The sequence below is a fragment of the Macrotis lagotis genome, chromosome 4 (assembly GCF_037893015.1).
Source record: "Macrotis lagotis isolate mMagLag1 chromosome 4, bilby.v1.9.chrom.fasta, whole genome shotgun sequence".
NCBI lineage: Eukaryota > Metazoa > Chordata > Mammalia > Peramelemorphia > Peramelidae > Macrotis > Macrotis lagotis.
In genome coordinates, this window is record NC_133661.1 from 73,564,722 (window position 1) to 73,579,879 (window position 15,158).

The window sequence follows — 15,158 nt, forward strand, 5'->3', positions numbered from 1 at the left end:
GTTTTCATTTTAGCAAGGCAACGGTCAACTTGGGACAACTTGCCCAAGGTCTCACAGCTAGGTAATCATTAAGTGTCTGAGGCCAGATGTGAACTCAAGTCCTCCTGACTCCAGGGCCAGTGTTCTGTCCACTGCACCACCCTGCTGCCCCCTTACACATAGTTTTAAGAGGAACAACTTCCCCATTTAGGGTTCACATATGACAGGAAATGATCATGTATTATCTTTCTAATGAAAATATAGTATTTGGAAGTTTCCAGTATTTGATAGATTTGGATGACTAAACCAAGATAATAAAGAAGCATAGTATAGTAGAATAAGCAATAAATATGAAGTCAGTGGCCCCAGGTTCAAGTCCCGCCCCTCTCATTTAATGAACCACCTCATTGGTAAGGCGTGAGGTTGGACTAGAAAGCCTCTTCGTCTATGTAACAATTTCTTACTTTCCTCCAGCTGGTGCACCCGACAGACCACTGCTGCCCGTCCATGTGGGCACACCGGAGAGAGCACCCAAACACCGCTGGCGAGATATCTTCAAGGCTTTCAAGGCATCCTGGGCCACTCGATTGGCCTCTGCTTCCACCAACACATAGTCTGGACTGGAAGCCTCCATAATAGCATCATGCTTCATGACACTGTGAACTCCTCCTAGAGAGACCAATCAAAACAGCATGGGCTGGTCACTCTTAAGGGGAGGCAAAACGTCTTATGCTCAAATTTTTAAGTACAGAAAAAAACAGGACCTTGAAAGAGTTTGGTCCTATATTTTATGTAAATTAAAAGGAAGAAAAATTTTCTCTATGGAGAAAAATACAAGGAATACAAATTTGATTATTCTAATAAATCTCTTTAGTGTCATTGATATGAATATAAATTATTTTATTAATTTGTAAAACACTTTCATCACCTGAGGCTATCTCTATACCACTATACTTAATTTTTTGGGGGGGTTTTCAGTTTTTCCTTCTTCTCTTTAAAAACTATTCCTAGCTGCTATCAGTATAAGATTTTCATCTCCTCTTTCTAACATGTCAGACTGGGAAATCTCTCTCTGATCTCTTTGAATTGGGAAATCATTGAACCAAGCTTGTTATAAAACTGTGTCTAAAATTACAGTAAAGAAGTAAAGGCCCAAGGGCTGTTCAAAGTTCATTTTACCTAGGTCTGGACTTTTACCTAATAAATTAAATTAAATCTAAAACTTTAAATGAAATCTTAAATCACTGGTAGGCTGCAATTTTTAAAAAGCATTAAAAATTGAGTCATTTAAAATTAATTTCTGAAATTATGACATGCAAATAAACTGGTTACTGTTTTTCATACAGCATCATAATCATTCAAAAAATTGGCTATCTCTGTAAGCAGTTTATTGCTATAAACTGAAATCTAATTTTTCTAAAACCTCCAAGTTTTTAGAAAGGAATAAAGGTGCAACTATTTCCAAGAAGAGAGAGAGAACTGAAATACAGAAGGAGGAATATTTGGGGAATTCACAATACTGTTGGTCACCATTATAGTAAAGAATTTGTTTTTGATTCTGGCACCTCTATGGAAAATTCAATGAAAAAGATTACCCGATCTTCTGAAAAGCTTTTCTAGAACATAATCATCATTTTTTTGCTCGCTGTCCTCTTTCTCCTCATCATGCTTCCGGTACTGTTTCTGTTTGACCAGATGTGGGATGCGGGTTCCCTCAAACTTAGCATCTTTGGAACGTCTGGAGGGTTTAGAGTTGGGCTTCTGCCCTTGGCATTTCAGAGCCTTGGGTCCTTCCACTAGACCATGCTTTGTTTTCGCCTTGTGTTTACAGAGCCGGTTCTCAGTCTGCTCGCTCTCAGGGCTACAATCCGGCTTGGCCTGTGAGCTTCTCTTTTCACAAGCAAGATCTTGTTTTGTATCGACACCTTCACCACCAGCTGTCGGGCTGGTTTCAGTAATACACAAAGAGTTTAAATTTTCCCCATTCCCTGAAATTTTTGATGGTTCACCTGATAAAGATGACATATTTGTATGTGTACAATTATCTTTTATAAGATGAGCTTCAACACTCTCCATTGGATTGCTTTGGTTGCAAGTTCCTAAATTTACATCTGTTCCTTTTCCCTGATATTCTCCTTGAGATGAACCAGCAGTTGCCTCAGAAATGTTGGTATCGGATAACATGCTATGTTCCAGAGAAGCATTTGCTTGGTGTCCATCTTCTTTGTCAGCAACGGGAGAGGAGTTTTGAAATTTTCTTTTCAAATGATGTTTTGGTGCTTGGACATCTGAACCAGTTCCTAATTTATGGATTAAAAAAAAATCACTCAACATCTTGAATGAATTAGGAGTATATTTCTTTTAAGAGTAAATATTTTGTGTAATACCTGCAAAAATAGCACTAGTTTCAGTGCCTTGAGATTCATCAGGACTACTAAGAGTAAATAGCTCATAAAGATCGTTGGACTTGAAAAAACGCCTTTGTTTGGGATCTTTCAGTATCCTATTTGTTAAAAACTGCTTGAAGATTTGCCTAAAAATATAGGGGGAAAAAAACAATTGGTGTAAAATAATATCTCACTACACCCGAGTACATAATCTTTAAAATGCAACAGAAATCTAAAATAATTTTACCCCAAAGAGTTCTAAAGCAGTGCAAGAGATGTGCTATACTCAGTTACATTTTTAACCACTAAAGTCAGTTAACTTTTAAGAATTTCTATTATGGGGGTGGAGCCAAGATGGTGGCGTGAAGGCAGGAATTCCTGGAAACTCTTTCCCCCCAAAACTCCAAAAGCTTTCAAATTATGACTCTAGTAAAAATCTAGAGGGGGCAGAACCCACAGAAAGACTGAAGGATACAATTTCCCAATTCAAGACAACTTAGAAGATCTCCAGGACAGGTCTGTTCCACCAGGACCATCGGTTGGAAAAAGCTGCAGTGCAGCACAGCCAGGCTGGGAGCCCATGGCAGAAGCCCATTTCCAGACAGCTTGGCCCAGGGATCATCAGGGACACCCGGAAGGGTGGTGAGAGAACTGCCACACCAGAATGAATATGGAATAGCCCAGCAGTGAGAATTTGCAGCAGGAATCAGGGAAGCCAGCCTGTATCTCTAAAACAGAGTCCACAGACGGTAAGGGGGTTGTGGGAGACTGCAGAGGTCTCTGTTCTCCCGGGGGCAGGACTTAGCTATTTACCCACACTCAGATCCAGGTTGCAGTTTGGGCCCCACAACACCTCCATAGCAGAGCAGGGACATCCTCACAGCTCCGAGGCAGAAGGGAGAGCCTCAACACAGGGAAGAGAGCAGTCAGAGGCTCTCATAAGACCTTGAAAGAATTAAGGTCCCTGTGGGTTTTTCCAAAAAAACCTCAAAGCCTTGGAAGTGCAGGCAATCAGTCATAGGCTGAGGAAATGAGCAAACAACAGAAAAAGAATCTGACCACAGAAAATTTCTTTGGTCCCAAGGAAGATTTGGAAGACGACAAAATTGAAGCTTCTGTATCCAAAACTTCCAAGAGAAATAGAAAACAGGCTCAGGCTATAGATGAGCTCAAAAAAGAGAGAGCAGAGGAAAAATTGGGAGGAAAAATGAGAGCAATGCAGATAAATCATGAAAGCCAAGGCAGCAACTTGGTGAAAGAAAAACAAAAATACTGAAGGAAATAACATTAAAAACCAGTTTAAGCCAAATGGGAAAAAAAAGCAAAACAAAAGGCAAATGAGGACAACAATGGCTTAAAAAGTAGAATTGGCCAGCTGGAAAAGGAGATAAAAAAGCTCTCTGAAGAAAATATCTCCTTCAAAAAAAAAATATCTCCTTCAAATGCAAAATGGAACTAAAGGAAGCTGATGACTCTGTAGGAACTCAGGAAGAAATAAAACTAGCCAAAAAAAACCTAAAAATTAGAAGAAAATGTGAACTATCTCACTGGAAAAACAACTGACCTTGAAAACAGATCCAGGAGAGATAATTTATAAATTACTGGGCTACCTGAAAGTTATAACCAGGAAAAGAGCCTAGACTTCATTTTTCAAGAAATAATACAGTAAAATTGCCCTGAGATCCTAGAAGCAGAGGGTAAAATAGAAATTGAGGGAATTCACCAATACTCTCCTGAAAGAGATCCCAAAAGAAAAACTCCCAGGAATATTATAGCCAAACTCCCGAGTCAAAAAGAAAATACTAAAAACAGCCCGAAACAAACAATTCAACTATAGTCAAGATTACACAGAATCTGGTAGCATCTACATTAAGGACTCATAGGACTTGGAATATGATAATCTGGAAGGCAAAAGATCTTGGTTTACAACCAAGAATCAACTAGCCAGCAAAACTGAACATCCTCTTTCTGGGGAAAAGATGGAATTTCAATGAAACAGGGGACTTTCAAAGTTTCCTAGTGAAACAACCAGAGCTGAACAGAAAGTTTGATCTCCAAGTTCAGGACTCGGGTGAAGCATAGAGGGATGGATAAGAGAATAACTATGAGGAACTTAATGGTTGAACTGTTTGTATTCCTGCATGGGAAGAAGACCCTGATAACTCATATGAACTTTCTCAATTATAAGAGCTGTGAGAAGGAGCATATATAGACAAGGCATAGGAGGGAGCTGAATATAATGGTATAATATAGTAAAAAGATGGAGTCAATGGGTGATAAAGGAAAGTACTGGGAGGAAGAGGAAAGGAGAGAGAAAGAAAGGACTAAGATTTCACATAAGGGTCAAGAAAAAGCTTTTTCAATGGAGTGGAAAGGGGGAAGGCAAGGGGGAACAAGTGAGCCTTCATTCTCATCAGATGGCTCAGAGAGGAAATAACATACACAATAGGGTGAGGAAATCTATCTTACCCTAGGAAAAAAATGAGAGGAAAGGGATAGGATAAGGGGGAATGGGGGGAGGGAAGGGGGGGGAATAGTTGATAAAAGAGAGGGAAGGAAGATCATGGGAGAGGGTACTCAGATACAACACACTTCTAAGCAGGGACAGGGTGAAAAGAGAGAGAGAGAGAGAATGGAATAGATGAGAGAGGGGAGGAATAAGGTGGAGGGAAATACAGCTACTAATAGCAACTGTGGGAAAAATAGTGAAGCAACTTCTCTGGGTGGCTATGATGGGGAAGGCAACTCATCCCAGAGACAGAGTCATTGGAATCTGAACACAGACTGAAGTACACTTTTTTTTCCCCTTCTCCCTCTATTCTTGAGGTTTCTCATCTTTTTGGGGGGAGGGAGATTTATGTTTACTCTCATAACAAGATTATTGTAATAATATAAAATAAATAAGCAAAAAAAGAAAAAGAAAGAATTTCTATTATGACAATTACATTAAAGTAACAGATAACTCTAGTCCATATTATTTAGATTCTAAATGAAGAACAGTTTTAGCTATAATGAAAGAGAGGTTTTCCTCAAATTCAAAAAATTTTTGAATTCTAAGAAGCAAATTTTCAAAACATGAGGAGCCACTATAACCATTAGCTGAAGCAACAGGATAAGCGTCTATTGTTCATTATTTCTTTGAAGAGTTACAGGAGAGGTCCTGGTAAAGTATACTAGGATTTTCAAATGACTCATAAATATCAGTACTTCAGCATTTAGACTTTCTGCTTTTGTTCCTTTCATTTAAAATAATTATACTGTTTTAAAGATTTTCTAAAGTTCTGAATTCAAAACTTTCTCCTTCCCTCCAGGCTCCTTTCCCATGTGGAGAAAGTAATACAAAATCTATTATTCCTATGATGTTATGCACATCATATATCTATATTAGCCATGTTGGAAAAAAAAGCAGTTTTTTAATTGTGAAAAACAATATGCTTCAGGGCGGTTAGGTGGTACGGTGGATAGAATGGGTCCTGGAGTCAGGAGTACCCAAGTTCGAATCCAGCCTTAGACACTTAATAATCACCTAGCTGTGTGGCCTTGGGCAAACCACTTAACCCCACTGCCTTGCAAAAACTTAAAGCCAATATGCCTCAACCTATATTCAATAATTCATCTGGAAGAGGATAGCATTTTTCATCACGAGTCCTTGGAATTCTCTTGGATCATGGTTACTGATCAGAAGAACTAGGTCTTTCACAGCTAATCATCATTATACTATTGCTGCTACTGTGTCAATGTTCTCCCCACTCTCTTCCCTCTGTATGAATTCACATATGTCTTTATAGGTTTTTCTGAAACCATTTCCCCCTCATCATTTCTGTGTGTGTGTGTGTGTTTGTGTATGTGTGTGTGGGGGGGTATATGTGTGTGGGCAAGACAAGCAGGATTAAGTGACTTGGCCATGATCACAGAGCTAAGTAACTATCAAAAATCTAAGATCAAATTTGAACTCAGATCCTCCTGACTCCTGGGTCAATGTTTTATCCAAAGCACCACCTACCTGCCACTCCCCTCATCATTTCTTTTTTAAAAATATCATTTTATTTTTTCATTTATATGCAAAGTTAATTTTCAACATTCATCCTTTTACAAGGTTTTGAGTTCTACATTTTTCCATCTCCCTCACCAACCTCCCCACTCCCCATGACAGTAATTTGATATGGGTTATACATATACAAATATACATAAAATCATGTTTAACATTAGTTATATTGTGAAAGAAGAAATCAGAAATAAAGGGGAAAAACCCACCCTTCATCCTTTCTTAAAGCATAATAGTATTCTGTCATAATTATATAATATAACTTTTTCCAGCCATTCCCCAACTGATGAGGCAGCAACCTCACAATTCCCTATTTTCTTACTATGTACTTTTTGTTTTCTTAAAGACGTTAACTCAAACCATAGAAATTAAGTGCAGACAATGAATGCAAATAAATCTTAAGTCCATATGTGAATTACCTCTTTTCAAGTTTAAGAAGGCATAAAAATTTTCCACTACAAATGCATTTGTGAAAATGAGACCTTTCAAAGGAGAGAAAATATTCTGTTAATCAAAATTCACAAAAGTAAAAATCCTCCAAAATCTTCTATGATGAGGGTATTCAGTATTCCCTCCAATGATGGAGAAGGTAAGCTATTTATACCTATAAGTTTAACCTTCTCTTTTACTGGCTCAATGTCCTTGTTTCATCCCCTAACTGTGATTGTTCCCCAAGGCTATCCTGGGGCCTCTTTTTTTTTTTTTACAGTATTTCCCATGAGTTATTAATTATCTCTATGAGGCTGAATCACAGATTCATATATCTGATCAAATTATTTTGTATTTGAATGCATTTATTTTCTTCAGATGTATCCTATAAATAATTTATATATGTATCTGTTATCTTCCCCATTTGAATACCAACTATCATTTCGGAACGCCACTACCCCTTACGTCTACTTGCCCACCCTTCACCTACACCAGCATGAGTGCCTCTCCTGTTTCTTCTTTTTCAGCAACATGCTGCTACCTAATGATGTGACATCCTCGACCTGACCTCTTGTCTCCGTGATTATCACATTCCCAGTCTATCACAGATAATCTCTCCATCCCAGTGGTTCAGATCCCCTATCATGCAAACTTCCTTCTCTATCTTTTACCACCCACCTATTCCCATATCCTTCCATATAAGCCCCATAATATCCCACTTTAAAATGAACCATCCTTTCCCGTGTTCTTTGAGATGCCAATTCCAGAGGTAACAAACCTGTTCTTCCTCAAACCATTTCTTCATAGAAATCTCACCCCTTCTGCTGATGCGGTGCCCCTGGCCACCCTTCGTAGCAGCGTCTGAAACTTGACTCCCTGTGGAGGGGGGCACCTTCAGGGGGTCTCCATTCCTCGGGGGTTCCCTCCACCATACCACCTGGCTGGGGATCCTGTAACTGTCCTCCTGACCACCAGGATCCTCTCCTCTCCTCTGGCTCCCTTGCTTCCCTCCCCACCACTCACCCTTACTAAAGTGGTCAGTCTGATACCAGATCAAACACTCTAAGCTCTCAAGTCCTCATTCCCCACAAGCTTCCACCCCACTCAGCTACACAGAAAGAAACCCTATTCTCCATTGCACCATCATCTAGAAGCGTTCCATTTTCATATTCATAAACTTTGAAATTTCCTTATTTGAACAAAACATACTTTATGTCACCTTGCCTCTGCCGTGGAACTCCAACTCTGGTTCCATCCTTACTGTGGCCTCAGAGCCTCCATCCCTCTGTTCTTTTCCAGGCCAGCATTCCAGCATTGGCCAACTTTCCTCTTTTCCCCATCCTGTGCCCTTGGGGGACCATTCAATTCTACAGCATCATCCCCTGCCCAGATCCTGTCACCTTAGACCTCAGGTCTCAGCCTCAGATGACTCTAACCCACTGCAGCCTTCAACCCAGTTCACATGATGCTGAATAGAACTGGAGAAAGTCATCATAAGACAGTGTTGATGGGCTCCACTCCAAGTACATGTTCTCCATCCAATTTCTTGTCAGAATTCATTGACCGGATTTTCCTTTTTGATGGCTAGCCCCAACTCTTTTGAATGGTTATATACTTCCAAGGTAGGTCTACAAAGTTCCAGAGTTTGATGCAAACAGTACAAGGTGATATGTTATAAGGAAGCATTTACCACCACACAGAATTACTCTTAAACTTGGACTCCAAACCTGATCTCCTCATTGCTGATGGAAAATACATCTCATGATTTACTGATGCTTTACCTGATATTTAGGATCAGAGAATCAACAAAATTTTCAAGAAATCATGAATAATCTTGAGGTATGAATGAAAATCCCTTTGGAGGATGAGAACCTTTAAAGTGGCATTTTGCTATATTGAATACAATAGTTTTTATAATAAACAAAAAGTAAATATAAAGGGATCTTGTACATGCTTTCCATTCTTCAGTCAACATAGCAGTTGAAGAGACATAATGCACCATGCCTGTTCTCAAGCATACCTGCCACTGAAGATGCCCTCAATTTATGTGCAAATTATTTTCATAAAAACCTCACATTAGATAAAAAGGTAGGTGTATATGTTGGAAGTTATTGATGTTCTCTTGGTTATTAATTTTTTGTTATTAAGATATGGGGGGGGTGTTCAGGTTTTTGGTAAACCCCCCTCTCTAGGGACACTTTGTGAACTAATCCTTCACTATCCTCACAACCATCACCTGGAACCACAAATCTCCTCTATGTTCAATTTGTTGCTACTTTTCTCATCTTTGTTTTCTTTAGTGCTATTGCTGACTCTGTGATGACAGAATATAATAAATGTGATGGTCTACTGTCCTCAATAGTGAAAAAGTATATGTTATGAAAAGTTTTACAGATCTTTTCCATTTTCCTTGTTTGTTGTCTTTCAATTTTAATCCTTTAAATATACAGATATAAAACTTCCCCTAACCTTAAACATATAACAATTATTTCAATTAAGTAGAAAGACATTTAAAATAACATAACCTGTTTCCCATCCCCTTTTAAATTCTGGCTCAATTGAACATTGGTTCAATCACTGGAAAGAAATTTGAAAATCAAACTGAAATGCTAAAATGTAACTAAAATAACCAAGCTTATTGCCCTAGAAATAACACTAAAAGGCAAAGGAAGTCAAAGATAGAAGAGTCCTTTGGATAACAAAATATTCATCATTGTACTGCTAATTGTGGCAGCAAAGAACTAGAAACAAAGCAGGCTCCCATAAATTAGGGAACAAATTGAATTACATGAATCCAATGGCATATTTTGTGTCATAAGAAATGAACATGAAGATTTGAGGAAACATCAAAACACCTTCTCCTTGCAAAGCAAACAAAACCACGAAAAAACCCACATACAATTAGAGAAGAGCTGAAAAGACAAATCTCCTTTCCTCTGTTGCAGAGGTGGATAGAATCCCACATATACCACCACAGTTAATACTCTGGTAAGTTGTGCTGCTCATTTTCTCTTTCTCTTTAAAAAAGGGCGGGCTTGTGCGATGAGGGATACATGACAAAAAGCATCAATTAATTTTTTAAATTGGTTTGATTCCAAACATAACTAATCACAGTGGACAGTGCTATGAAGAATATGATTGTGGATTCTGCTCACCTGTGATAAATCTTCTCTTCAATGGTACCTGCCGTAAGGAGCCTATAAACAGTCACTTGCTTCTTCTGGCCTATTCTCCAAGCACGCTCTCGAGCCTGTTACAGAAAGGAAGCACTTCATCTTAGTGGAGCGTTCAATTCAAAGACAAAAGTTGCGTCCTTCCACCCCCGCCAAGTTAAGGCAACAACCTCTGAGAGAAACAAACAGGCCTCATGACCACAAACAAAGATGGACAAGTGAGAAATCTAAAATGTTTACATTAAACCTAAAACATGCAGTTCAGCAATCCAAATTTTATCAAGAGTATTCCACTATTTAAAAATATAGCAAATATCCAGAAATACTAAATTCATGATGAATCTATCTGATTATATGATTTTGGATACAAAATATTTTCCCAAATGGTAAGATACATTAATTGCACACTGCCCCCAAACTTCAGGAAATGTTGCTGTTCTTAAAGCTCAAACATAATTATTATAAGGATGCTTCATCAAAGCAATCTCGGGCATAAATTTAATAATAGTTATAAAAACATACACAGCAATTTTTGCAGATACTTAGCTCATGCCAAATTTCTTATAAAATTCACATTTAAAAAATAAGTTCCTGGTTTTCAACTTTTATTTGGAACACAACAAACCTGTGTGTCTGTGCTGGGATTCCAGTCAGGGTCATAGATAATAACTCTGTTTGCTCCTGTCAAGTTGACTCCTATACCACCCACACGGGTGGTAAGAAGAAATACAAATATGGAAGTGTCCTGTGGACAACATACAAGTCATTTAATATTTAAATGTAAAATGAGTCATTGAGGTTTAGTAATTTTTTTTGCACACTTCTTGTCTCATTTTAATGACTGATAAGATCTTACCTCATTGTATCTTGTGATCAGTGGCTGTCTTGAAGCTATTGTAGTAGTGCCATCCATTTTGAGGTAGGAATATTCTCGTGCTCTAAGAAATACTTCAAGGAGATGTAACATCTGAAGGGATTTTAATGAAATAGTATACAATAAATGATTATAATTCTAGTCCTTTGTTACCAAAGAAGATGAAAAGGATAGTGATCTATGTTAGAGACAAGTTACAATATATCTAATTGTGGCTGATCAGACCAATACGAGTTCAGAATGCTCTACCACAGATTGTGCCCAGATAGTCCAGGTGAACACCTGGGATGGGGAGTGGAGGAGCCGGGTGAAAGAGTGGAAAGAATGCTGGCTCTGGAAAAGTCACCTTCAGGAGTTCAAATCTGGCCACAGACACCACTAGCTGGGTGATCCGTGGCAAATCACTTATTTTGTCTACAAATGCTTTACATCTCTAAAAACATCTTGCCTCTTCCAATCAGAGGTTTCAAGGTAGACAAATACAACTTGTGTTCTACTGAGAGACTTAATGTACTATTCCTTTTAAAAAACGTTTTATTGATAGCTTTTAGTTCTCACATCATCTTCACTTCCAAATATGCTCTTTCCCCATTACTCAGGCAGCCCTTTGGATAGAGAATAAAAAAGTGTTTGACATCCAAAAATCCTCTATCTTTACAAAGAAAAAAGACAGTTGTTTTTGTCTTCTGCAATGGAGTTAAGTGAGTTGCCCAAGGTCACACACCTAGGTAATTATTATGTGTCTGAGGCCTGATGTGAAGTCAGGACCACTCTATTACTGCACCACCTAGCTGCCCCATCTATCCAATTTTAATGAAGAAAATTACATTTATTTTGGATTATATCCTCCCTTTTAAAATTATATTCACAGAACTCCATCTTTAGAAATAATGAGCTTCTCGTATGGAGCTCATACACTTACCTGTCTTGACTGAGAAAACAGTAACACTCGATGACCTTGCTTATGCCATATTTTTAGCAAAGATTCGACCACTATCATTTTCCCAGAACGTTTCCAGTAGCCAAACTGGTCACCTTCCTCTAACTCATCCTCTGGAATACCTTTTATAATCTTGGGACCTCCAGAAAAGAGATCAGGGTGGTTACATATTTTTCGTAATGCTACAAGTCCTGAAAAAACCTACAAAAGAAATAAAATTCTTAAAGTCATACATTTTCTCATGCTGATGTTTAAACAAGAAGAACACGTAGATATTAACATTCAGGAGATATTAAATTTTATTTCTCAGCATCAAAAGTCATATCTTCTCAACTCCTGGTCTTTTTCTGAATATATATATTTCCATTTTGCTACAAATTTTGTCAAATTTCATTTGATGTTGCTCAATTTAGAGTACCATTACATTTTTGGTGCCTTTATTAATTTATTTCAGTTTACTGATGCTTGAGCATGCTATCTAGTGGTAAATGAGAGAAACTGCATCCCTATTTTCTAAAAGGGCAGTAATAAAAGATAATGGAATTGGTCCTGAATATATTTATTTATAAGGGAAAGGATTAAATTCAGAATTCCTAAGATATCATTAAGAGATCTGGGTCATGGGAATCACTACCCCCCCACTTCCACCATCCAAAATCCAATATGGCAAAAAAAAAAAAATTCTAGGCAAAGCAATGGGTAGAGCAGAAGGAACAATGGTCTAGGAATCAAGAGACTGCAGCTCAGGTGGTTTCAACTCTGCCACTGGCTTGTTGGGTGACTTTTGGAAAGTCAAGGAAGGGAGCCAGATTAGACATTATCTAGGTCCTTTCTGACACTAGCATTCTCTCCTTTATGTTTAATGTCTAGCTAACATGTTAATTTTAAGCCAAATTTAGGGCATAGCAAAGCTGTATTCTTTAGGTAATATTCACAAACACACACACACACACACACACACACCCCTTATATAGTACATTAAGGTTTATTACAAAAAAACACATTTCCCACATACAACCTGTGGGACCCTAAGAAAATTTCTCTCTCTCTCTCTCTCTCTCTCTCTCTCTCTCTGGGTTTCAGTTTTCTCTTATATAAAATAGGAATGATGGTGGGGTAGATGATTTCTGAGATTCCTTACTGGGGGCAGCTAAGTGGCACAGTGGATAAAGTACTGGCCCTGGAGTCAGGAGTACCAGAGTTCAAATCCGGCCTCAGACACTTAATAATTACCTAGCTGTGTGGCCTTGGGCAAGCCACTTAACCCCCATTTGCCTTGCAAAATTCTAAAGAAAAAAAAAAGATGCCTTTCTAAATCAAAACTCTTGTGCTCCATTATATAGGTATGAGAAAATAATTTTACAGGTGTTTTTTAAAAATTGGACTTTTTGATTTAATAATGTGCTATTAGTTTTTTATATTTCTATATCTCTATCTTTCTATCTATATGTATAACACTGGGAAAAAATCATGCCATGTGCAAGTTTCTTCACTAAATACAATGCAAAAGAAAGAATGTTCTGCAACTAACACCTAATAATCCTAAATTCGTTGATCCTGGCATTCTAGGCCCTATAGTCTTCCTGGCTTTCAGTCTTCACACATGCTCTTATCATTAGCATCCTCTAAGTAACCAAAATGTACTCCCTCCTATGCTCTATTCATATTCTGTCCTTTCTTACTTCCATGAATTTGCTTACTCCATCCACCATGTCTATAATGGACTACTAATAATCTTTCTCCCCAAGTATTTTATAATCTAATGCTGGAAGAGGAGGAAGAGGGAAAAATGTGCATAAATAACTGTGATGTAAGGGACAGGGAAATAAGAATGCAAGGGCAAGGTCTAGGTAAAATAATAGCTATATTTTAAGAAGTTAGAGATTAATTTCTAGGGGTATCAAGAAAGCCTTAACTGAGGAACTATGAAAGATGTCAACAGATAAAAGAGTTAAATTACATAAAAATTAAAATGGAGAGATGGAAGAATAGGGAAGAGTTGAGAATCTGACATTTCCAAGTCTGAAATAAAGGATCTTAATTTATGATATTTAACCTATATGTGACCAAAACTGCAATCCCCGCCCCAGGATATTCTTTGTAATTAAAAAATACATTTAGTGATGTGACCTCTATTTCATAATCTTTATTTAATGTGACAGACAACATTATTTAATGATGTATTGAAAAAAGAAAGAAAATAAATCTCTATGGGAAAATGTGTTTACCTCAAGACAAGAAGTCCTCAAAATCCATTCTGGTACTCTCCTACTAACTGCAGGAAGTCAGATAGGAAGGAGTATCAAATCTTTTAGGAACCAATGCTTCTTCTCTAAGACTCAAAAGGCAGCAAAGCAAGAGTGGATGGAAGAGGCAAGGTTTGGAGTTGGGGATCTGGTACAATCCTACTTTGGTAAATTATTTAGAAGATTTTTGGTCAAGTCAGTTTTCCTCTTCAGTGAAGGGGATGGAATATAAAATCTTTGAAGTCCCTTCCAATTCTAAATTTATGATCCCAAGAAAAGGTGGAAACAGTTGTAACACTGAATGTTTAAAAATAACTCTTACTGTCTGATAATGAATTTCATTTTCTCATTAGAAAAAAAATTAGGTGTTAAAAGAATCTAAGGTATTACAAAAATTGGCATAAATGAATCCATTCTTTGAATACATACTGATTATCCTGCCACCTAAAAAGATAAACCAAAACTGGCAGATTATTTGCAGGCTAACACTAACCCTGGTTATCTATCATTATAATTAACCAAAAATTCTCAACAAAATAAAGGAATTAGACTTTTATGTTCCATTTTCTTTAAATATTTTGGCTTTTATTGCAATGTAAAAATAATTGCCTGTAAAATTCATTAACTTGAGAATGATAGCTAAGGCTAAAGTCTCAAGAGGAGACACTAATTAGACCAGAAAGGACTTAAAAGTTGTAGTTAGTACACTTGAGCTTCAAAATTCATTAATTCCATCTCTGTGCCAGCATAGGAACATAGAGAACTACTAGTCAGCAGACAAATCATGAACCATCTTCACTTTGTCTCAGAGTCTACTAATATTTGTAACTGAAATTATGAAGGAACGGCCTTTAAAAATCTCAATTTACTTTACAGAAATCCCTAAATTTAAAAGATCTCTCACCTATATGCCAATTGAGACAAAACACTTCCTAAATCGAGAAAACCAAAATAAAAGGATTCTTCATCAAAACATCAGTAGAATATCTTAAACTAAGTCTGAATTCAAATGATTCCAGTAACAGAGCTTAACTGATAAAGGTCTAAAGCATTAATAAATAAGCAATGTCTAAAGAATTTCCCAA

At 37.5% G+C, this 15,158-nt stretch overlaps 1 protein-coding gene across 4 annotated transcripts in view; it reads right to left on the reverse strand.

The window, feature by feature from the left end:
• ERCC6 (ERCC excision repair 6, chromatin remodeling factor) overlaps positions 1-15,158 on the reverse strand; it is a 106,280-nt gene that overhangs the window by 11,213 nt on the left and 79,909 nt on the right. For all 4 annotated transcript variants that reach the window (XM_074233137.1, XM_074233134.1, XM_074233136.1 and 1 more), the window contains 7 exons: positions 11,810-12,028; positions 10,870-10,980; positions 10,639-10,758; positions 9,996-10,090; positions 2,367-2,512; positions 1,575-2,279; positions 444-648 (listed from right to left, as the gene is read on the reverse strand). In XM_074233137.1, the coding sequence (XP_074089238.1) occupies positions 444-648; positions 1,575-2,279; positions 2,367-2,512; positions 9,996-10,090; positions 10,639-10,758; positions 10,870-10,980; positions 11,810-12,028 (1,601 nt within the window). The remainder of the gene's footprint in view (positions 1-443; positions 649-1,574; positions 2,280-2,366; positions 2,513-9,995; positions 10,091-10,638; positions 10,759-10,869; positions 10,981-11,809; positions 12,029-15,158) is intronic.